Source organism: Phymastichus coffea, unplaced genomic scaffold (assembly GCF_024137745.1).
Source record: "Phymastichus coffea isolate CEN01 unplaced genomic scaffold, Cenicafe_Pcof_1.1 PCOF00119, whole genome shotgun sequence".
Lineage (NCBI taxonomy): Eukaryota > Metazoa > Arthropoda > Insecta > Hymenoptera > Eulophidae > Phymastichus > Phymastichus coffea.
In genome coordinates, this window is record NW_026706930.1 from 504852 (window position 1) to 527264 (window position 22413).

The 22413-nt window shown below is 45.8% G+C and overlaps 2 protein-coding genes across 10 annotated transcripts; one reads left to right on the forward strand and one right to left on the reverse strand.

Annotated features, from left to right (window-relative positions):
* Positions 1–199: 199 nt before the first annotated feature.
* On the reverse strand, positions 200–5575 carry LOC131671098 (sedoheptulokinase-like). Of its 9 annotated transcripts, none has more exons than XM_058947287.1 (9): positions 4969–5575; positions 4092–4123; positions 3756–3999; positions 2762–3009; positions 2180–2448; positions 1339–1476; positions 1112–1249; positions 823–1021; positions 200–397 (listed from the first exon to the last, which is right to left on the reverse strand). In XM_058947287.1, the coding sequence occupies exons 3-9, from the start codon at positions 3972–3974 to the stop codon at positions 208–210; spliced, it is 1401 nt and encodes a 466-aa protein (XP_058803270.1). In that variant the 5' UTR covers positions 3975–3999; positions 4092–4123; positions 4969–5575; the 3' UTR covers positions 200–207. The 9 variants fall into 9 exon arrangements, with proteins under 9 accessions (XP_058803270.1, XP_058803268.1, XP_058803269.1 ...); XM_058947285.1 differs by having other exon boundaries at positions 3756–4008; XM_058947286.1 differs by having other exon boundaries at positions 4092–4126.
* A 6311-nt stretch (positions 5576–11886) lies between these two features.
* Positions 11887–22378, forward strand: LOC131671101 (mucin-5AC-like). Its single transcript, XM_058947291.1, has 14 exons — positions 11887–12159; positions 15496–15812; positions 16380–16746; positions 17591–17828; positions 18048–18679; positions 18916–19119; positions 19501–19620; positions 19701–19908; positions 20339–20657; positions 20818–20888; positions 20985–21178; positions 21256–21383; positions 21624–21836; positions 22199–22378. The coding sequence occupies exons 1-14, from the start codon at positions 12066–12068 to the stop codon at positions 22343–22345; spliced, it is 3252 nt and encodes a 1083-aa protein (XP_058803274.1). The 5' UTR covers positions 11887–12065; the 3' UTR covers positions 22346–22378.
* The last annotated feature ends 35 nt before the right edge of the window (positions 22379–22413 follow it).

Consider the following 22413-nt stretch of genomic DNA (forward strand, 5'->3'; position numbering starts at 1 on the left):
AAAAAGCATCTTAGTATAATTTTATTATACACCATTTAAAAGGACTTGAACAGATCTTTCAAATAAGTTTTCGTAGAGCTCTGTAGGTTCATTTCCAGTCGAGATATGGAGCTTCAAAGTTACAGTCGTTTTGTTCTCGGATGGACAGGTAATTGGGCGGGTGTGTGTGTGTGTACGTGTGTAAGCTCAGTCGCGCGGCTGATACATTCAGTGACTATTGTGACGAATGACGGCAAATGCAGCGCCCAGAGCTGCATCACCGGTATGTCCAAGCTCGAGTGGCAAACTGTACCAATGTGACACCTCTTTCTGAAGCACTGGATTACGTACTAGACCCGAGCCGTTGCCTACAATCCGGGTTATTCCCATAGTTCCCAACTCGTCCTTCGACATGATACTGCAACAGAATTATGTATGTCTTCTGTGTATGTGCAACTATGCAATCAACTTTGTACCATAAAAATGTAGTCTATAGTTTCTAATTATTCGTATTAATTTGAAATATTCAACGTGCAAACTTTAACACAGGTATATAGTTTGGTCATATTTTTCGTGCTGCAATCTGTTTAGTCATCGCACTCTCAATAAAAATTCAGCGCCCGGTAAAAATTGTACTAAAATTCTGATAAAACAGAAGAAAATGTATATAATACGACTGTGCACTCTGCGAGGCAAATGAGGTCGTTTTACGAAAAAAAAAAAAAAAAAAAAAACAAATTTAACAGCGAACGCAATTCCGCGCGATACACTGACGCAAGAAGCATGAAATTTCGTGAAATTTGCATGCAACCGGGCATTAAAGAAAAAAGAAGAAGAGCTGACTTGTGCATGTTGCGTATAATTCCAGAGCAGAGCGCCCGAAATATGTTGCCCAAGTGAAGAGTGTCGAGGGTAATGCCCGTTACGCTGGCCGTTTGATCGGGTGCGTAACGCTCGCCAAGCAGCGTTGGTACTATCGTCATGTCCGAAATGGCCGTATTGTCGTCGTTGCCCAGCGCTATCAATTTCTCCCAGACTTTGGCTGAAAAATGTCGTCGCGTTTCTTTTTCTTTTCTTTTTGCTCGTAGGCATGAGCAAAGATCGCTGCTATATCGACCGTTTGTATATTTACATTGAGGCACTGAAAATCCTAATTCCAGAGTCCAGTGTTGCAGCGATTTGACGAAAGTGGCCAACGTGTTGCCTCCGTTCATCGATGCTGCTACCGCAAGGTATTTGTCGTCGAAGTACGGAAAGTACTCGATTTTGTCTAGCAATCGATCGGCTCGCATTATACAAATCGTATAACTACAACGCAATTCTATTCGTTGCGATGTAAAAGCATCTCGCGTCTCTCACCTGAACTGCTGCCGACGCGTGGCTTGAAGCTTGGATGCACGTAGGCCAGCTGAGCCGAAGTTGAAATATTCATCACCGCGTCCGTCGGCTCTTTGAGTAATGCATAGACGGAGCACTGCAAATCCCCCAGCGCTACTCCTGTGTGATGTAAGTGGCAGCGACAAAATGACCGAGCGCTCGAAGACCCAGCTGTGTACGAGCGCGGTTTCCCAGTGTTTCGCGCGCGAACGACGCCTTCCTCGCTATTGACTCAAATTGTGCAATACTTTAAGCGGATCAACGAGGGCAGTTTGATGAGAATCCCGGATGCAGGTGGAGGTTTCAATTCATTTCGGCATTTTTCACGCGCAATCAACGCTCGACTTGCAATTTGCAAAAAATCTCGACGTTTACGTTACAAATGAGTCCTAATTGTATTACGCTAAGAATTATGAGGACATCTTAACTGTAACGAGTACATTCAACTTTGAATGCGCGGAGTTGCCGCGTAAGTACGTCCCACTTGAGGAGCTTAAAAAAAAAAACGACGTGTCGGTAACGGTGCTTTCGACGCGCGAATATCGATTTTTTTCTTTCGCAAACTATGTATAGAATTCACTAACGATTGACATTAGACGAAAGACACGACGTTTGGAAATAAACGACGTTGACCCAAATAGGCGAACACACGTAGAGCAGACTGAAAGTATTGTTAACGCGCGGATGATTATACACTTGACATCCATCGAATTAGCCTCCTGAATAATTGCAAAGTAAAGTAGAGCGCGAAGTTGAAAAATGTTTCTGCATGTCGGTGTACGGCGCTCGATACGTTACTACAGTCAATTAGCGCGTTACTCGCCTATCGTAACACCAGCAGGAACGCCAAACCAGTTGTGCGCCAAAGTACCAACTGGCTGTCCAGGGGTAAGGATCTCGCTAGGCAAGAGTCTCAACGGGAACCCATCGGATTCCAATGCTTCCGTGTCCCAGCGCTTTTCCTCGGTGAGAAAATAACCCCAACTCGCTGCGCTTTGCGTGCTCATCTTCACCTCGTCGCTGCCGCACAGCAGACTCACTACCAGGTCTTGAACCGTGCCGCATCGCGCGTACTTCTCCAATTTTTCCGGTCTGCAATGTGCGTTGTACCGGTTTATATCGGTGCATCGGCCGAGTATCGATCGACCAAAAGAAGAGCGCGCTTTCCCGATGGCCAATTATCGTACGGAGGCACCGTGCGCGCGATCGTCCGCGACGAATAAACCATCCGCGTATCTGCTCGCAGTTACGTAAAAGTGCCATAGCGCGGAGGCAAAAGGAAAAAGAGACCATCGGCTTGCAAAACGTCCGAGCGGCGCTCCTCATTAACTGCGCGCGCGAATTCCTTGAATAATTGCAACGCGCCGGTTGGTTTTTTTTTTTCATGCGGGCAGCGACTACTAACTTGTTTTTGGCGAACCAGAAGAGCGTGGCACAGCCGTAGCCAGTGTGAGCAGGTAAGTGGCTTTTGGATTTGGGCAAGCAGTTGAGAAAGCTGGTGTCGCAGCGTCCATCCTGCCACGTATACAAATTCGACACGGTGTCTTTGTCGATGTCCAGCTTGAACTCGCCGTTCTCCTTGTACGAGCATTCCTGCGGCAGCTGCCACAGCGTCACTCCGTGCATTTGCCCGCATATCCCAATGCTGTCTACCTGCGTGCGCGGCTCGTATCAGTTATTTACTTGTTTCCCGGTACACCCTTGCGAGATCTAGAGCTGTCAAGTGGACTATGGGCGCGAGGCCTGGATCTATACCAGTTCACAAGCGCATAGCATCGTCTATAATCAAAGCCTCTGGATATAGATAATAAGCTGTCGCGTTTATTGTTTTCTAAGATCGAATTCCGCTGGTGAATGCAATCGTTGCACAATGCGCGCTCGACTGTCAATTTACCACGCCAGTTTTGCGGGAGTGAAATAATGATTCGCCGCACGGCGAATGGCAGCCCCTCGTCGTCATCGTCAAATGAATTATATTTCATTGTGTAAATTTAATGAGAAAACACGCGTGTTACGGCTCAATCTCCCAGAGCACGAAAATATTTATTCGCTTTACGTAACGAGCCTTAGTTTATTTCCACTCCCTTTCATTTCTGTGAAATTTAATTACAATCGTATCGCCATTACATTGGAATCGATCGACGATTAAATCGATTAATTTTCGAGAGCAAATACATGGCAGTTCGTGCTACTCGCGCGCGTCACGCGTTTGCGTTATTAACGAAGAAATGACGCGTAACCACGTTCTGTGTAACTTCAGAGCAAAGGCAGACAGACGCGTAAACGAGTCTTCATTCACAACTCGGTAGCTTAGCTTCGCCAACTTTAGCATAGTAGCAAAGACACAGGTTTTTGCAAAAAGTGAGCGCAAACAAACGAATGATAAGGAAAATATTGACCTGTTTGAGAAGATCCTTGGGCAGACGTGACACGCAATTGTGGATGGCCGAGAGAATCTTGGGCACGTCTTGCTTGTTCCCTTCGATGCCCAAGTCACTTGGTACGTTAGCCTGTGTATCCTTCGATTGATTGGCTAAGATTAGCTGAGTCTCCTTCTGAACAATCACAACTTTGACGGACGTCGTGCCCACGTCTATGCCCAAAACTAACGGGGACATTTTACTAACGTTGCCAGCTAGTCAACTAGTTCAGCTGTGATTAGATATTCTGAGTTCTGTGGTATTTGCTTCACGTTCCTAATGTACGGTGATTTTCGTTCAATTAAGCTCCATTACCTTTGTGGCACTGTTCAAAGTCCACCTTGAACCTGCTGACAATAGATTTTTTTATTTATTTAGAATAATGCAAACGATGTAATTTTCGAAACTAATAGTTGGAATTAACGCGAGAAATTGTTAAGTACTGGCAAACTTGGACTTTCGCGATGACCACTGCATGAGATATTGGCTGCGTGCTTCACCGGCAATCCACAACAGATGTACTCTTTTTGTTATCTTCAAGCCGTACACTTATCGTATCAATGAAAAAAAAATATTCCGATATCAAGCACTTTTATCATATAGTTTTTACTGAGTGTACGTCAGTTCGTTAGTCGTGAACTAAGTCACATGGATCGCGAAAGGAATGAAAATATGAAATTCGAACTGAAATTGACCTTGGAAATGTTCCTTTCAAAACTCAATTTTTCAGAATTTATTCACGATATATCACGTGTTAATCCTGAGCTTTCGTTCCAAACACACGGTGTACAGTGTAGCGCGTACGTCAGATACACGCGCGATAATTATATCGAAATTGATCCTTCAAGGAGCACTAATCGCAACCAATACGCTCGTTAATTCGACAGTACCGTGACCGTTAGCTTAATTATAGCAGCTGCCTAGTTGAACAGTATTTATTTCCCAAAAAACCAAAAAAAGAATAAGCCTGACAAGAGAAAAAAAAAAGAATTTGAGGATTTCCGCGTGGCCGAACGCTTCTCGTAATCGTCGCGAGTCCAGATACAAAGAAAGTAAAATATGTGTCGCGCACAGCCGACGAACGAATACTCAACGACGCGCGCTCTCAATTTTTCATCATTATTCAATTTTCGAGATTGAAAGCGCCGTCGTGGCTGCGGTGGCGCGCGCGGTATTAAAATAACAGAAATACCTTGGCTAATCCCTCCTCTGCAAAGTGCAGTTTTATATATGACCGACGATCCGAAGCCAAGCGCTCGGCGATTCTCGCTGACAATTGGAAGTCGCGCGGTTCGGGTGTACATCTGCAGCGGGTGGGCGCAAGCTCGACCACGGCAAAAGCAAAGAAACGAGGAGACAGGTATGCACGCAACGTAGTGCCTCGCCGTGCCAAGCGACAGCGCACTTGTCGGGGATGCCGGCGCTGTATTGCAAGCACGTGCAGGCCCCGGGAAAGTCGACGAAAAATAGCCAGCAGCGGAGCGCTCCGACGATGCTATCGGCGCGAGGGCGCGCGCGCGTCTGTGACATAACGCAGCTTAAGCCGCTCTTGCCCGCCGCTGCTTCCTCCCACTCGACCTTTTTACGCTGCGAGCTTGCGCCGGCTATACATCACCCAGTCGGCCTGGACTTTCAATTTATTGTGTCAACTTGCTGTGCGCCGGCCCGGTTCTTCTCGTTATTTCCCTTTCTTTGCATTTCCATTTATTTTCTATCGCCAGTGCGTTGCCAAATTGGCCGAATGAGTTTAAGTATAATGCGACTCGCGCGCGTGTCGCGGCGCTCCGATCGACAGACGGACCGAATTGCGATGCGTGGGAGCTTTTAATAAACGGCACTGAGACGTCACTGTTAGGATAGCAGAAATTCAATGAACACTGAGTAATTTCGCGACACGTCGCGCGTGCGCGCGCGCTTACGCTGTGATCTTTCACGGATGAAGCTTTAATTGGCCTCGTAGTAGTTCAGTTAAACGTTTCTTTGAAATAGTAGTTGCGATACTTGCTGAAAGTCAGAAGGTTGTATGTTAACGCGGGGCGCGCTCGGCAAAAGTGTATAATCTTGTCTATAGGTTTACGTTTCCAGTGAGAATCGAAAAAAGGAAAACGCCCCCCACGGATGAAGGAAGAAAGTTACGAGGAACCAAAAACTGTTGGACGTACAAATTCTAGAAAACGAATGCCACCTCACTGATCGCTCTATTATCACGCACAAACCATCGCTCCCAGGCTGATGTTCTCATAATAATAATCGCCTCTCCCAACAGAAAAGAGAAGACCAAGTTGGTTCTCTGACTACTTAGCGCGATACACTGGGATTGATTTCATCAGTCCGAGAATAGCAAAAACCCTCGAGAAATCTCGTCCCAAATAGCTGCCGTGACCTTGTATAGCGAATTTGTATAGACGCACTAGTAGCACAGATACAATGGAGCACGTAAATTTTCTGAGCGTTCGATCTGCTTTTCACGCGGCTCAACGTTGGCCCGTTTTAGTTATGACTTTCCGCATGTAATTAGTTATTTTGAACACTGCTTTTCGCGTCCATTGACTTTTGTCGTGTCAATACTCGCTCATTGGCAAACCGTACTTTTTATTTTGCTGTTTTGCAGTAATTGACCACTTCCTCCGCCGTTTGCAGGAAATGTTAAACTACGCTAACGCGAACCGCACATCTGCTACGACAAATTCATATTCGTCGTATGATTATAATTATAGCTATAATCTCGGCCAAACTCAGTATAATTCTCTTCTCTTGACGTTCAAATGTTTCACGCTAATTTCATATCTCATCTCCCACTCGTTATCATTGCTGACCAAACGATAGCTAATTACGCGCATTAATTCGCCCACGCGCGGGAAAAGCATCGCAGTAAAACTTTTTAGCGGCCATACGCTTGGCCATGTCCGTTCAAATTTAATCTGCACTCGCGTTCGCATAGCCATATATTATGAAGCTTCATTATGCGCACGGACTAATGCTTATATCTACATCTATTTCGGCGTTCTCGAGTGCTAACTTTCGTGCGTGAGCGTATCGCAATTATTGAAAGTGGATTATTGAAATTCATTCGTGCGTGGAGCGAAGTTTGTTTGGGAGGCAAATTTACGCGGCGGATGCTTCTTTCTTTTTATTTTTTCTCTTTTGTTTGAGATAACATTATTCACGCTATGTATTTATCTCTGGAGGTAGCAGCATTCCAAACCCGCGTAACCACGTGTAACATTAACAGGGAAGATAGTTTCTCTTTTCTCCTTCTCACATATATATGACGATGCGGATTTTTCCTTGTTTTTCGCCCATCAAATTACAAGCATTCCTACGCAAAACCATACATCCTCTCTTTTCTTTCTCGACAGAAGCCAATCGTCGTTGTTTATTAAATTCTTACTTATCGAAAAGTTGTGTATCAATTGAACATCCGCACCTACGCACTTTGGTGCATACATAACCATTAAAATTCCGAAGCGCATCGTAAAGATAAATGTACCTGACGATGCACGTTACCGCGATACTGGTAAACAATAAACATTCTCCGTGCTCTGTTCTCTCTCTCTCTCTCTCTCTCTCGTGAAATTTATGCAGCGAGCAAGCGAGAGAGAGAGAGAGAGACAGACAGAGGTAAGAGGACCAAAGGAGCGCGAGTCGGGTGTGCGCGAGCGCGCGGTCGATGACTTTTTCGCGAAGGTCGCAACGGGTTTGCGCGCTTTTACCTGCACGCCTTTGAAAAAACGAAGACACGGAGAAAGAGAGTAAGAACGGAATGGACGATGCGCACGTTGTCAAGGAATAAAACTACATGGAAAATGCGTATATCTGCGCGAGAAAGATTGCACTCGCGATGTTCGAAAACAAAAAAAACATAACTTGAATTGAGCATTGTTTCTATACGATGCGCGATCGTTGTATACCAGGTACATAGGTGCGCGATTGTACGTACATAAGCGGAATATTTGTGTTTTCGCGCGCTTCGAAAATACGCTATTGCACTTATCTCTAATTTCACGACAACGTTTTAAAATAATGTGCTGATTTTTCAAACAAGGACATTGATGCGTGCATGTGTATATTGTACAAAATGTTCCGTATCACTTATGCAATTCAATGTCAGCGTACGCAGCACACGTGTGCACGCGTTTTCAGAAGAAAAAGCAATCGCGAAACTTACTGTCAGTTTCCCTTCGCAAGTTCAGCCAATGAATGACACCGAGTTCAACTAATCGCCCGTACACAATACAAAATGATTGTACTACAGCAGGCCAGAGATCTGCAATTCTCTACAGAGACGTCAGCGTGACGCGCCGTGCTGTTTAGTCGCACGGTGCGCATTTCAATCTTGATTTTTTTTCGTTCGATTTCATCCGACAAGTTTTTTTTTTTTTCATCGCCGCGCTGTTGTGCGCTCCAGTTGTATCGGGAGCTCTTATTCCCCCTTAATTATCCTTTCTCAGATTCAAACAATTAGAGATCGACGCTAAGCGAGCGGGAACAAAAGCGCGTCGTTGAGCGAAGGCGCACGTACAGGAGTGATAAATCACAATGCCGCTTTTGTGAATATGTATCGCGTGCGCACCACCGAGAGAGAATGCAAATCCTTGAACATCTGTGTGCAACTTTTCCGTCCGCGTGGCATAGATATGCTAATTGGCACGAAAAAAAAGGATCTTTTATCAAAAACTCTCTCCCTCTCTCTCTCTCTCTCTCTCTCTCTCTCTCTCTCTGTCGAAATGTAATTGCTTCTCGGAAATCTCTTCTTTCGAAGTGATTCCTTTGGCATGACTAATATTCCAGCCCGATGCGTATAAATAGATTTCATAACGATCCGCACCCGCGCTGGAGAAGAACGAAATGGGATTTCCAGCGCATTCGCGGTTTTATCGTACTGATCTGTTTCAACGTCTCTCTCGCCTCTCTCTCTCTCTCTCCCGCGAGGGATTTGCCACGACACCGAAGGTGCCACAGAGTTATATCCTTGATACAATTTATTTTGCTTCAGGTAGCTTTTTCGCAGGACTATCGTGGTTTTCTTGTTGTTCAGATGCCGAACAGAACGTCGCGTTAGCTCTTTTGTATTTGTATCACGCGAGATTTTATTTTACAAGGCCAGTCCGCTTCGGTAAATATCATGCGCGTCTTGAAGTTTATCCAAACAATGCGCGGGCTTTTTTCTAGAATAAATCGAGCTTGCAAAATATCGCATCGTCTCAATGGAACTGGATGAATTTTCTTTATGGGAAGCGAGATATTTGAAAAATACATAGGAATGAAACTTTTCGTGAAAAAAAAGTGAGAAATTAATTTTATTTGTGCGTTAAGCGATTTATATTTGAAAACTTTTATAGCATTCGCGGGGATTTAAAAAGCACGATAAAGTTTTAATGAGATTAAACTTGAGTGTAAGCCAACCGCTCACGGAAGTACATCTAAAACCAATAAAGCCGAAACGCGATTTTATCCCCGGTAGAAAAAAAATTCAATTAAAAATAAATTTCCGGACCGTTAACTTGATCCCCGCGGATGGCGAGCGTGGTTACGCGCGCGCGCGCGTGCGCGTCTGTGACATAACGCAGCAAGATGGCAAGGATTTTTAATCCAATCTGAAATTGAGATCCGCGTTGTCGAACGAAAAAATAAGAACGTCCGTATTTTTCTTGTGACCGGCGCCGAATGGCAACTCGCAGAGAACAGGCAGAGACCAAAGAATGAAGATTCAAAGTGAAAGGAAAGGAGAAAAAGAACAACGCACACCACTCTCGTCTTATTCGCGGGAGCATACTACCAGATGTACCGTGAACAAACGAAAACTAAAAGGAAAATCTTGATATTCTCCCACAACGACGACATGGTCATGGTCGAGGGAGAATCCATTAAACAATTAAAAAGTTAATGACAAGAAAAGCTCATTAAATTCTTACCGCAAAGCTGCTGCCTATGAAGGGTTGGTGTGTGTGCAATCTGTGCCTTAGGGCAAACTCCTATTTTCGGCGTATAGCCGGCAACCTCGTGAAATATTTCAGGCCTGAATCGTGACGCACGAGTCGATACAATTTTTACGTATGCATACGTACATATATATCAGCGCGTTACGAATCACGTATATACTTTGCTGGAGAGATGAAAAAAGAAAATGGTGTTACACGAACGTTAGGATCAAACTCGACTCGATTAGCCGAGTAGCATGGCATTTGAAAGTTGCCGTTCGCACGCGCGAGTACGTCTTGAGCATTTTCAAAGATAATATTTGTGCAATCATGACAATGTTTGTGCACTGCTGGCTCGCTTCCAAAACTTCAAATGAGATTCTCAAATCGAGTGTACACGTATCAGCGCCCGCGAACGTACGATCACCCTAATAGATCGATCACCGACCTGAGAAACGTTACTGACGTTCTTTTTTTTCCGTCGCGTTCAAACAGCGACAGTTTTTTTAGCTTTCAGCACGCACTATTACGTCCGGTTATCGTGTAATTACTCCACTGCAGCTAAAAACAATCTATTTTCAAACTATCAAGAATTGCCAAGCATAGCCGAGTTCGTACGAGGCTTTTTTTTTATCGAAGTTACGTGTCTTATGAGAAATCCCATTAGACGCTTTTCCGAATTGCAAAAGAAAATTCCTGCAAGACATCTTGTTAATACCTCGTCATTCGAACCGTTGCAAAATACGACGTGGATGCGCTCCATTGGAATTGGAAAATCATCTCGAAGGCTACACATTTCTCTATTATTAAATTCTTATTCAAATGCATGCACACCGCTCGAGAGTGAAAATTCGCGCGCGCAAGCTAAATGCCGGCAATATGATTGTTCAATTTGAATGGTCTCGTTGCGAAAACGTTGCTCCGCGGAGCAAAAGTGCATTCGAAGCGAAAAATTCCGCAGGCAGCGGCGCGGCGGCGCAGTGGTTCAATGACGAAAAACCTCACCTTTCTCGTTTCACTCGCTCGCGGTATTAATGCTCGCGTCTAAAGGCGTTTTGTTCTCATAGAGAGGCGGTAAAATTATTGAATTGCGCGAGTGAGTCGCACGCTCGCGAGAGAGAAAACAACAGATAGAAAGTGACACGCCAAGGGAATGTTGAGTCGCCTGTTTTTTCCCATTTAGTCAGTTATTTTCACTTGCGCTGATTAATTTCGACATTTATCTCTTTCACATTTCTACGTTAGACGACATCGTTGTTAGTGAAGGTCGACAAGAGATAAGAAGGAGAGCGGGTGGGATGCTTCGCTTTTAGCCAAGGATTGGAAAGTATTATGACAAATCTTGTACGATATAAAGATCGTAGAGCAGTTATCGAGTGAATTTGCGATGAGCTGCTTATGGCCGTGTAATTCGCTCGGAACATCTGAACCAAGCTAGCCCGATCGACGTTATTAACGATGCTCTGGCTTTCATTTTAGTCTATGTAACAACGCGAAGAAAAATTGGAGTTGAGGTTCATTTTGTGGATTTCATAATTTTTCGTTGTTGTGATTCAAGCCGTCATAGCCGCAGTTAAAGATGCGTCGGGACATCTTTAGAATCGCTGGCGTGCACGTGGCACCGAGTGCAGCGGATCGTCAATTAGCATCACGCACGTGTCTTTCGAAGATGATCCCCCGCGGAACGGGCTTGTCTCCTGCCCTCGATTCGTATCGCGAGTGTTGACATCGGCAAGCAGCATCGGCGCGCGGCAGGGTGAATACTTGACGAGCGATCTATCGAACACCCAACGAAATTTTGTCAATGAAAGCCGTAGGCAGTCGGATGCCCATGAAACGTACCGACGCGCGAAAATCGAAACGAGCCGTTAAACAGTTGTCGGAAAGTGCCGGCGCATAATGTATAATTTGATACGGCCCTGTACAATGAAATCGTGCGCAAAGAGAGCGTTGGGGCCTTCGCGAATAGGATACATTTAGTATATATACGTATGAGGCCCCTCCTCGGGTCTGCTCAAGATAAAGCCAAGGAGGGAGGGAGTGAAAGTCAGTCTCTCGGCTGGCTCGCCGCGCCGGATTTTGCTTTCCAAGAGGTGTAGTGCAGTCTCGCTCGCCGAGGACTGTCCGCGCGCGCGCGCGTGTCTGAGTGCGTGTGCGAGTGTGTGTGCCCGTGTGCGTGTGCGCGCAGCTATAACGAACGCGCGACGAGCATACGCAGTGTTGTTTTTTGCGGCGAACGCGCGTGCACGCCCGCGATCCTCGCGCGCTGGAGAACGATGCTGCTCTGGCGAGGACAACGCGACATGAGAGCGACGCGCGCGTGCAATCCTGTGCTACGCTGATCGAGAGCAAATCAGTGCCTGGTGCCATGAAGCTGTTCGTCGGGCTTCATCGCGCCTCGTTCCTCCTCCTCTTCCTGGCTGCTATTGTATTTGGATTCGCCCATTGCCAGCCTGCTCAAGGTACGCGAGATCAGCTGTTCGAATAGCGCGCGACCGACTGATTCTTCAGTTTTTCGGAACGTAAAGTGAAAGTCGCGAGAGCGCTGAGAGCAAGCGAAAATTTTATCAAGGTGTTTTGTTCAATCACTCGAGAAGTCGCTCTCCCTCTCTCTCTCTTTCGCTCGCTGTAATTTCGTAAGGTTCGTGTGCACCTATATATACATACAACGACGCACAATGCACGATTGCATTACTTTTTTGTTTTCTTCACACTCGGCTTGCTCGAGTATACAGCTGCCAGCTGCTGTTGCCGTTCATTTCAGCACAGTTGCGAGGATCGTTTCTCGTTAATACTCGTTAGAGCAGACAACGACAAAGATTGTCATTTGTGCGGTGAACGTTAAAACCCGACTTTATATTCTTGATGGAAGTCGACGACGAAAAGACAAAACAGAATGTTTCTCCTCCTCGTCTGAATTCCAAATAAGAGCTCAGCCAGCAAGCGTGCAAGAGATTCGTGTGGGAATCTAAAAAAAAAATGTAGGAAATGCTAATGCCGATTACGTCTCTTCTCTCTTTCGCGACATGCACGCCAAACTGTTACGGCGTTTGACGAGAGAATATAACAAATTGCTTTTCCCTTCGTTGAAAAGTTTTCCGAGCTACGAAGGGATTTTTCTCTCTTTCGTAACTTGACGTCGTAACACACATACACACACACACACACACACATTTCTTCTGAGAAGTGTCTTAAGAAGTTGCACAAGTCGATCTACATTTTCGCCAGTATGCGCGGCCGATACGATCCTTTTGGGCGAATGTGTCACGATTCTGGAGCGCGCACGGGAATCGTTACGTAAAACGGTTTATCCGCGCTCACGGTACTTCCTTGCGCCGCGCGCGTACATAAAAGAGAGCGAAAGGCGGATACAAATCGCGCGCGTGCACGTACGCCGATCTCCTTCGCGCACGATTGATCCGCGCGAGTGCTCGTCTTCGTCTCGTTTGTTCGGGAAAGCATCGATTACGCGTTGCAACGCACGCAACTCTCCTTTTTTTTTCCTCTGTCTTCGGCTATGCGCGCGGTATACTTTCACCGCGTGGCGTCCAGAGGAGCACGAATTCAGGATCATTCCCATGCGATAAGGCAGATGGAGTCCAGTAGCCGAGTGGCTCGCTTGAAAACGAAAATTAGCCGTCTGACGACAATGGCTTGTGCAAGCCTAGTCGGTCGCTCTCAAGGCGTGTACGCCTTTCTTGGCACGAAACAAAGACTCCCTGGCTCGCGCGCGCGTGTGGGTGGCGAGAGAGAGAGAGAGAGAGAGAGAGAGAAGGTAGCGGTATATTACGTGGCTTCTCTTTTACACACTCGCGCGCACGCGAGTTACGCGCCGTGTGTGATGATGACGCGCGCGCATAATTGGCCGGGGGCGCGGGGCGAGACTTTCTCCCCGAATCTTTTTCCCTCGTTAGCGAATAAATCTGGGTTAATGGCTTTCCGGCGAAGCAAGCTGGCCGTTGTTACTCGTTGCGAGTCTTCCGCGCGGGGACGCGCGGCAATTGTTCATTGCTGCGTTCGTTCGTTTTGGGCGAAGCGGCATCGCCAGAGCGCGCGACCTTGAATTCTGGTTTCGCGGGCTGCACATGATGCGGATTGCAATTTGCTCGGAGATCTTTACGAGCTCGCTGCGGAGATGAAAGGCGGCAACTCGCGCGCTGAATGGAAAATGAAGTGTGCCGTAACGAAGAGGCGAATACAATGGGGATTTGCTTGAAAATTTGCGATGACTGTCGCGCTTCTGACAGCGCGCCCAAAGTGTCGGATAATTACAATAAAAGAACACCAAAGCGTGGTGTTTGCGCGAGTCGATCGGCGCGATATTCTCGCATTACACAATCGGTACCAGTCGTCGATATAACGCGTCTCGTTGCACAATAGCCGCCGCGAGCATTTGGAAGCCAATAATCAGTGATATTTAATAACGACATGACAGGCCCCATCATCGGAGACAACGAGTAAGCGAGTCTTATTCGATTCTCTCGGGCGCATCGCGACACGGAGTAACAGTACATTAGCTCGTTAACGGGACGGGGCGGGATAACGGGCCACAATAATAGTTATCCGATATGCGCCACGCGCGTCATTCATAACAAATCGATTCTCCAAATGCCGCCAGCCAAGGCTTCGCGATACCGATTTCGGAAGATGCGCGGGAGCAAGAAAAAAAATGAGAGAACGTCTCATCTTGGAAACGCGCCGTGGAACATGTGGCGAGATGATCAAAGGCGAGCGACGCGCGCGTGGGTTACAAAATCCACTCTCTCGGAATGTTTGGATTTCTTTTTTTTTTTTTTTTTTTTTAATAACCGCGGCGCACTGCGCGCACCTTTGATAGAAAGGCTCCTCTGTATGAATCAGCGATGGCGGCGGCCGACAGTAAGTTGAGCAACGCCGATAATCAAGTCATTGAGGCCAATTAGCCTGGCGATTTTCATTTCATCTCATTGCCGTGTGTACATGTGCGTGCACGCCAAATGGGCGCTGTGGCGCACAATGGGCTTGGGGAGCGTTTATCGGTTTCCGATTGTTCTCCGCGGCAACGCAGCCTCGTATTTGTATTGCATCGCATCTTTTCTGCGATTTTTATGATTATACGCCTTTGTCGACAAAAGGGAAAGCTATATTTCGTTGCACGCTTAGCTGCGCGATAGCGCAAAGAGTGCAATGTACCATTTTCGGTTGCTCATTGGATTCCGATTGGATATCGTAGATAGGGTTCCCCGGCTAACATTCATACTCGTATGAGAAAATTGCACTTTCCTTGTTTCACTGTGCGTTCTTGTTCTCTCTCGTTCGTGAATAATAATCTAATGCCTCACTGCTCTACATGCGCTCGCAGCTCGAACGGAAGAAGGAGGGATAAAAAAAACCTGTCGTTTCGTTTTCCATTTAGGCTACTTTCCCTCCATATGAAAACTGATAAAGATTGCATCGAATCCAAGAGGCGAGTAGTGAAATCTAGGTCAAAGGAGTTATTTTTTACTATTTGTCGCACTCGATCTACTCGAATGATACTTATTACACTTGCGCGGAGCGGAGATCTTTTTACCAACGGGCGCAATGTGCATCCAAGCGCTTTCGATGGAAATGACTGCACGCGTGAACAGCCTGAGCAAGCTTTGAGCAGTCCATTTCGCTTTGGTGGACCGAAGAAAGCGAAGCAGACTAAAAAATTGAAGCTCTTGCAAGGCGCATCTCGGTTAAAAGAATTGACTTTTCGCCAATCTTCAATCCAAGTTCGAGCCACACAAAACGCAATGGTCGATCTTGAAATCACCCTAATACCTCGTTTACAGGTGAGTCGCAGCAGGTAGCATGGAGCCTGTTGGGTCAGCGTAACAATCAAGTTTATCGATCACGCGAGCTTACCTCGTCCGGTCAACAGCAGCAACAAAAGCAAGCATCGGATGCGATAGAATATTACGACGACGAGGAATACTACGAGGACGAAGCAGCCCCAGCAGCAGCTGAGAGTTTCTTCAAAGATGAGCCAGCAAGATGGGCAAAAGCCAGTAAGACTGATAAGACAAGTGCCAATAGTAGCGCCATTTACGAGGACGCCTACTATTATGACGACGATTACGAGGATGAAACGCCTGCCAAACTTAACGAGGTATATCTTATAAGATTGGATGTAGTTTACTTGTCTAGCTCAATTGCGAAGATTCGATGATCGATTCGAGGGTCAGGCCTAATAATTAAGTCAATACGTTTGACGAGAGGGATCTTTATTTATGAGACGTGAGTTCGATTAGTTCGCGGTAATGCAGGGGAGAGAAAAAAAACGAACAGCACGGTATGCATAATGAAGTTTAGTCGACTACCTTAACGCGATTATTATGTTTATCAGTGGAAACTGCCAGTTAAGCTCAATTTTTCGTAATGTAATTACCGCGTACGTCAGAACTAATAACGTAGCATCGGATTTTCAAATTAACGACTAACTAAACAAATTTAAACGACATATATTATCCGATCGGTCAGCACTGAAAGTTGGGTTTGTGTGTGTGTGTTGCGTTTTTTAACGCAAAACTATGGAAAAAGTTGGCGATCGTGCTTTCTACTGACCCAAATACCGACGCGTGAATGAAACAGCCGCGCGCGCATTATTGAAAAACTCAAATTGAATTAGCTTGCGCAACGAGCGAAAGGAATTGATTGCTAAAATTCCGTGATTTAGCCTGGCACAACATCAACGACGACAACGACGTCAACAACGACAACGACAACGAGCGAAATGTCACCAATGACGGAAGTCACGCCAACGTGGACGATGCGAAAGGACGATGTTGAGGAGAAAGAAGAGGCGAAGACGGTGGCAACGACGGCGACGACGGAGAAAACAAAGGACGAGGAACCAAGCTCGATTCTCATAGGTGAAGCCATCGTTTCTGTCGTCACCACGAAAAGCGTTGTCAATGGTACTTACTCCGTGCCTGACATGACAACTGTGCCGTCTGTCGAGCCTACCCAACAAATGAGCGAGGCTTCTCCTTCGAGTACTAATGCTACTACTACGCCAAGCACCACTATTTCTACTACTGACAGTAAGTTGTGTGTATAACTTTGATGACATCGACAATTCGCGAAAAACTTGTTTTCAAGGATGTAACTTTCGCCTGCAAATGTCATTCTACAGTCATTCTATCACCAGCTCCTTTTTCAAACTACTTTCTTCTTTATGTTTTTATTTTTTTTTTTCTGAATTCAAAATCACTATAAGCTTTCTCGATTTATATACTTACTTTCATCAAAAGTTTCACGTCACATTTTTCTGTCAATAAAACTCATCTAGAACAACCTCTCACAAACTTAGTTATTCGTAAATAATCTGCTTTCAAAGTCTCTATTGACCAAGTCGATCGATTGTCAATAAACTTATTGAGAAATCGATTGCGCGGATCGACCGACTACAATACATCTCCGACGACTAGAGCGACAATAGCCACTTGAATAATCTAGAGTCCTAAGCAAGCAGTATGAGAGACACGTTCGCAATAAGCTCACTCTGCGATATATCCCCTCGTTTAAGGGTGGCGACCAACGAAAAGTGTGTCAAAGAGGTATTAGTTGGGTACTGATCCGATGTCGCTAAATATAAGTCACGTCGATGGAAAGAAAAGTTCGTTATAATTATCAGCTTGAAAGTCGTGCTCGATCGCAACTTTCTATTAGACTACTTTTAAAAGCTCGCCGACGAGATTTATTTATCACACTTTCTCCGCGTTCGTTCGACGACTTTTTTTCCATTGGATGCACGTACACAAGACGCATGAATATCAATGATACGCGCGCACCTACGTACTCATTGTTCGAAACAATAGGGACACGGCATTACGAATGCAGATATTGTATCGATTGAAAAAGAAAACGCGTTGTTTCGCCTTGCAGGTACAACGTCGACGACGACGACGACGACAACGACAACGACGACGACGACGGAAGCGGCAGTGTCGTCGACCACGATCCAAGCAGCAGTGCAAACTGGGCGTAGTGTATCTGGTGCGCGTTTCTTACCCTTCCCGTCGGTCGTCGACAAGGCCGAGCAGCTCGATTCCACCGAGAGCATCATCGACAAACTGGATCGAGTGCAATCTGAGCTTTCGAGCGGATTCCTCTCCAATTCCAGGTAAACATACGTGCGCGTATAGCCGTCTGATATCGCACGCAATCAATTGTCCGCAGCATCGTATGATTGCCAATTGAAAATTTCAACTGTTATTCCTTGTGGCTGAGTGGCAGCTGTACGTAATTGACTGCGCGCGCTACGAGCTAACTACTGGACTGTCGGTTCACAGTCGTCGAACTTTCGCTTGACAACAAAACTATTGAACGCGTTCTTTGTTAGATTCGTGCCACGGCGCTACAACAAAAAACCCTTCTCGGCGACGTCGCTGACATTGCCAACGACTTCAACCACACTCGCGCCCACGGCCTCGCCCATAGCGCCAGTAACCATCACGAGCATCACCAAGAGGCCGAAGATACAAACGACCCTCGACGACGTATCGGCGTTCTTACCCAAAGACTTTTCCAAGAGCGGTCCGTACCGCACCTCGACCACAACTGCAGCCACAACTGCCGCCACAACTGCAGCCACAACTGCCGCCACAACTGCAGCCACAACTGCAGCGCCGTTGACCAAGCGACCGAAAATCCAAACGACCCTCGACGATATCGAAGCCTTCCTACCGAAAGACTTCCCTAAGGGCAGTTATCGCACGTCGACTACCAAGAGGCCTAAATTACAAACCACTCTGGACGATGTTGAGGCATTCCTTCCTAAAGATTATCACAAAGGCGCCGGTTATAGAAACGGCTCGTTCAAGAGACCCAATTCTTCGTACAAAACTTCGACAGCTAGGAGCACGTCGACGACTGCTACCGTGAAGGCTGCCTCCAGCACGGAAAAGAGTACCGCGAGTACGAGACCCAAGACACTCACTACTATCGAGGACATCGCTGCATTTTTGCCACCGGGTGAGTTCGCGTGTTGTAAAACTGATCGATCTCAGCGTCGACGTACCATTTCTTTAACGGGCCGAAAACCAATCGATTAGTACTTGAACTCGCCTAGCGCGCGCGCGGATGGCATGATTGACCGAACCGATCGGGACGATTGTGCACAGCGATCAAATTCTACCAAGTCCGATAGATCACCGAATGGAACAAGCACGACTAATTTTCCGTACTTTCCTCTTTAACCATCGATTCAGGCTACAAACTAAAGAAAGAAGATGCTACGACGGAAAAGTCAGTGCTGCTGAGTGAGATATTAGCCAAATCGAGTAGCAGTGTGAGGCCAAAGGAAGGCTCGACACTTTCACCATCGACTACCGAGAGAGCGAAATCCATCCAAGATCTGTTTGCGAAATCATCGGTCGACATCTCGGACCTTCTACCCCCGGGCTACAAAGCTGGTAAATACTTACCTACGACGCACATCGCGGATTGCGATCACATTTGTGTTTTTATTGCCTCCGTCATTAGCTTAGTTGGTCCGTCGTAGCTTTCGAGAGAAAGCTCGAGAACTGATAAAATGTGTTTTGATGGATACGCGAGTGGAGTTTGTGTCGTACTTGATCGATGGATATCTGCACAATACGGCTGTCGTGTATTAATTGATGCTACATTCTCTCGTTGGCTTCTACCATTGACACATTGCACTTTATTGTTTTTTAAAAGCTTCGTCAGGCATTGGTTTTTAACGTGAACTAAAATTGCAGTTAAAGTAGACGAACACGAACAGGCCGAATGAATGTTTGAAGTAAAAAGCAAGACATGTTCGTTCAACTTTCCAGAAGCTAGCAGCCCAAAGCCGAGTAGGAAAGATAAACCAGACAGCGGCGATCTCATCCAAGAGCTGTTTGCCAAATCTTCGGTTGACATATCCGCGCTATTGCCACCAGGCTTCAAACCCGGTACGTCAATATTTCTCGACGCGAAGCTTAACGTCGACCACCATGAACCTGTATATGCACGATAATTAATCACTCGACAGATGCCACGGAGGGAAAAAGCAACGCCGTGACCTCAACGTCGACGACGGAAAAAACTAGCGGCGGCTCTTTCAAAGTGGTATTCCCAAATCGACCCGGCGGTGGCACTAGAAAACCTATCCACAAGATAACGACAGCATCGAGTCGCGCTGCGGCTAATGCCGCTGCTCCAGCTTCCGAACCAGCCATTAAGAAAGGCTGGCCTGTCAGGTGAGAGCTTTCACGATGATGAACCATTTCTTCTTGTTGCTGCACGCTTCGACGGCGCGGTACACTCATTCTTTTTCGTTAGCAATCATGAAGGGGCAATTTAGCTTTTCTTTTTTCATCGCGTTTCATTACTTTTTTTCAGCTCGAGGCCCGTGTGCTTCGAAGGGGCTTCGACCTGACGCGCTAAGCGTGTAGAAAGCCAACATGACATTTCCATTTGTACGATCGATATATCTACCTAACCTTTAGAGGGTTGATTGTTCGGCTTCCAATATATAGCTTTTTTCATCTTCGCTGTATAGATGTATTTGCTGGGATACAGATATACGTGCTTCTTCAGCTGTATCATTCAATTAATTTAATTGAGCCGCAATTTCGTTGAAATATTCATTGCCCTGTCAGCAAATAACCGAGTTTTTTTTCTGGGTAGAGCCACGACAGAGTTCACCGGATGGCCAACATCATCAACGACGCCGATCTCGATAGAGAAGCTACTAGAAGCAGCTCGAACGGCAACGGTTACGTCGTTAAATATATCGCTGATACCGACAACAGAAGAGATAACATCGACTTCGTCGACGACGACGACTACGACGACGACAATGAGGCCGACGACACCTGGAATCTGCGTCGAAGAGTGCGAAGTAGCCGGCACAATCAAGATCGTGGAGAATGCCGTCTGGGTGCCGGAGTTACTCGACCGTAACACAAGGGAGTGGCAGGATCTCGCCGAGGAGATCGAGAGAGAGGTTTGTATATATGTGAGCCTTTTCATAACAGTAGCAGTTGCAAGGAATGTTGGTCGAAGGTCGCGCAGCCGCGCGCGCTATTATCAGAGAGAAACTGTTTTATCTCGGCCGAAAGATCTATCATTTTTTTTCTTTTTTGACGATTATACTCGCATTACAGATGAATTTGGTGTTTGCGAAATCATCGGTTCTCAGGAAATGGTTCCGCAACATCCGCATTGATTCGTTCAGGTATAATAAAAGTTGTATTACTTTATGTGTCTCTATGAGGTTTTGTTACTGTGTGAATAAAGCCTGATTGCTTCGTCTTACTTTTACTCCTTTTAGTCAAGGAAGCGTACTTGTCGATTATTTCGTAGAACTGAACGACTTGAAGGAGAAAGTCAATACTCAGCAATTGAAAGTGATTTTTCATGAATCGTTGAGAAGTATAAATATCGACAACCCTATGGAATTAAGTCCCGAAGGACCAATGAAACTTGGCAAATTTACCATAGACCCAAAGTCAACTGACTTTGTTGGTAAGCTCTCTTCCTGTTTCCCAAGTTAACGCGTAACAGTTTCGTTTAACGAAAAGCGCTCGGTTACTTTTCCGCAGTGATACCAAGAGTAGCAGCTCCAAAAATGCTCGAGGATGAGAATAGACTTATTCCTCAGTGGGCCATCGCAGTGATAGTTATCGGAGTCGGTGGTCTCCTATTCATCATTGTCTTCGGTGTATCTGTCGTAAGTTCATATCATTCATGATTCCGATCACTCTCTCTCTCTCTCTCTCTCTCTCTCTCTCTCTCTCTCTCTCTCTCTCTCTCTCTCCCTCTTAATTTGTCTGGCTGTGGAACTTTATCAACGGCTATACGATTATCCGCCGAGTCACGCTGCAATGAAAATTATAATATCCCGCTGAACGATGACTTGTACTCTTTCGTTTTGGAGTCGAGCTATAAATAATAGACGAATAACTTTTAGCTGGTGAATCGTCAGCACGGGTCGAAGTTTAAACCCACGATAAGCGTTATGTACGACGAGGAGATGTCAAAAAACGCGATGAGCCATCACGCAGCACCGATCGCTACGCCAAGTCGACCACCGGTTGCTGACTATCATAAACATCACGACAGCCAGACCATGTGGAATGATTCCGGCTGGCATGATAAGCCCTTCGAGTCGACCTCGCATAAAGTGAGTATAATATTTTGATGAATAAAGTATGGCGACGAAAACTTATTGATAAGTGGCTTGCAAATGCTTTACGCGCATATCGAGCTGTACTTTGTACAAAGCTCTTGCGAAAATTTCAATTAAATAAAATTTCAATGACTATTTTACAATTATTTTCAAAATATCAATATCTTATTTCAGTTATGCAAAAATCCACTCAAACAATTCTTTATTACTGGTCATTATTATTATTATTCGGAATAAGCGTCGAGCAGAGATAATTTTGTATATACCTTGTGCTTTAATACAGCTAATATATATTTCGAATCTCCAATATTTCAAGCTTAGAAGTGCACTGACGTAATTTAATTTGTGAATTGCAGATTTTGGTCGACGGATTACCATACGAAAGGAAGTACAATATGTACGATAGTTGGAAGTCCGAATGGAACGGATATTTTCAGCCCCCGACACAAGCCAGTGGCTCGAATTTTTCACGCCATTACCCTGATTATGACATTAATTTTTAACTTTAATATTAATTAAAGTAATTTTCTTTTTTTTACTTGTACAAAGCTGTCTAGAACCCCCCCCCCCC

What these genes read in the sequence shown, in the direction of transcription:
- LOC131671101 (XM_058947291.1), top strand. Translation starts at nt 12,066, where the DNA reads ATGAAGCTGTTCGTCGGGCTTCATCGCGCCTCGTTCCTCCTCCTCTTC. An exon ending in CGCTGCATTTTTGCCACCGG is followed by an intron (nt 18,680 to 18,915) that starts GTGAGTTCGCGT and finishes CCATCGATTCAG; the next exon opens with GCTACAAACTAAAGAAAGAA. An exon ending in TTGTCTTCGGTGTATCTGTC is followed by an intron (nt 21,384 to 21,623) that starts GTAAGTTCATAT and finishes AATAACTTTTAG; the next exon opens with CTGGTGAATCGTCAGCACGG.
- LOC131671098 (XM_058947287.1), bottom strand. Translation starts at nt 3,974, where the DNA reads ATGTCCCCGTTAGTTTTGGGCATAGACGTGGGCACGACGTCCGTCAAA. An exon ending in TTCTGGTTCGCCAAAAACAA is followed by an intron (nt 2,449 to 2,761) that starts GTTAGTAGTCGC and finishes CGCACATTGCAG; the next exon opens with ACCGGAAAAATTGGAGAAGT. An exon ending in ATTATACGCAACATGCACAA is followed by an intron (nt 398 to 822) that starts GTCAGCTCTTCT and finishes ATTCTGTTGCAG; the next exon opens with TATCATGTCGAAGGACGAGT.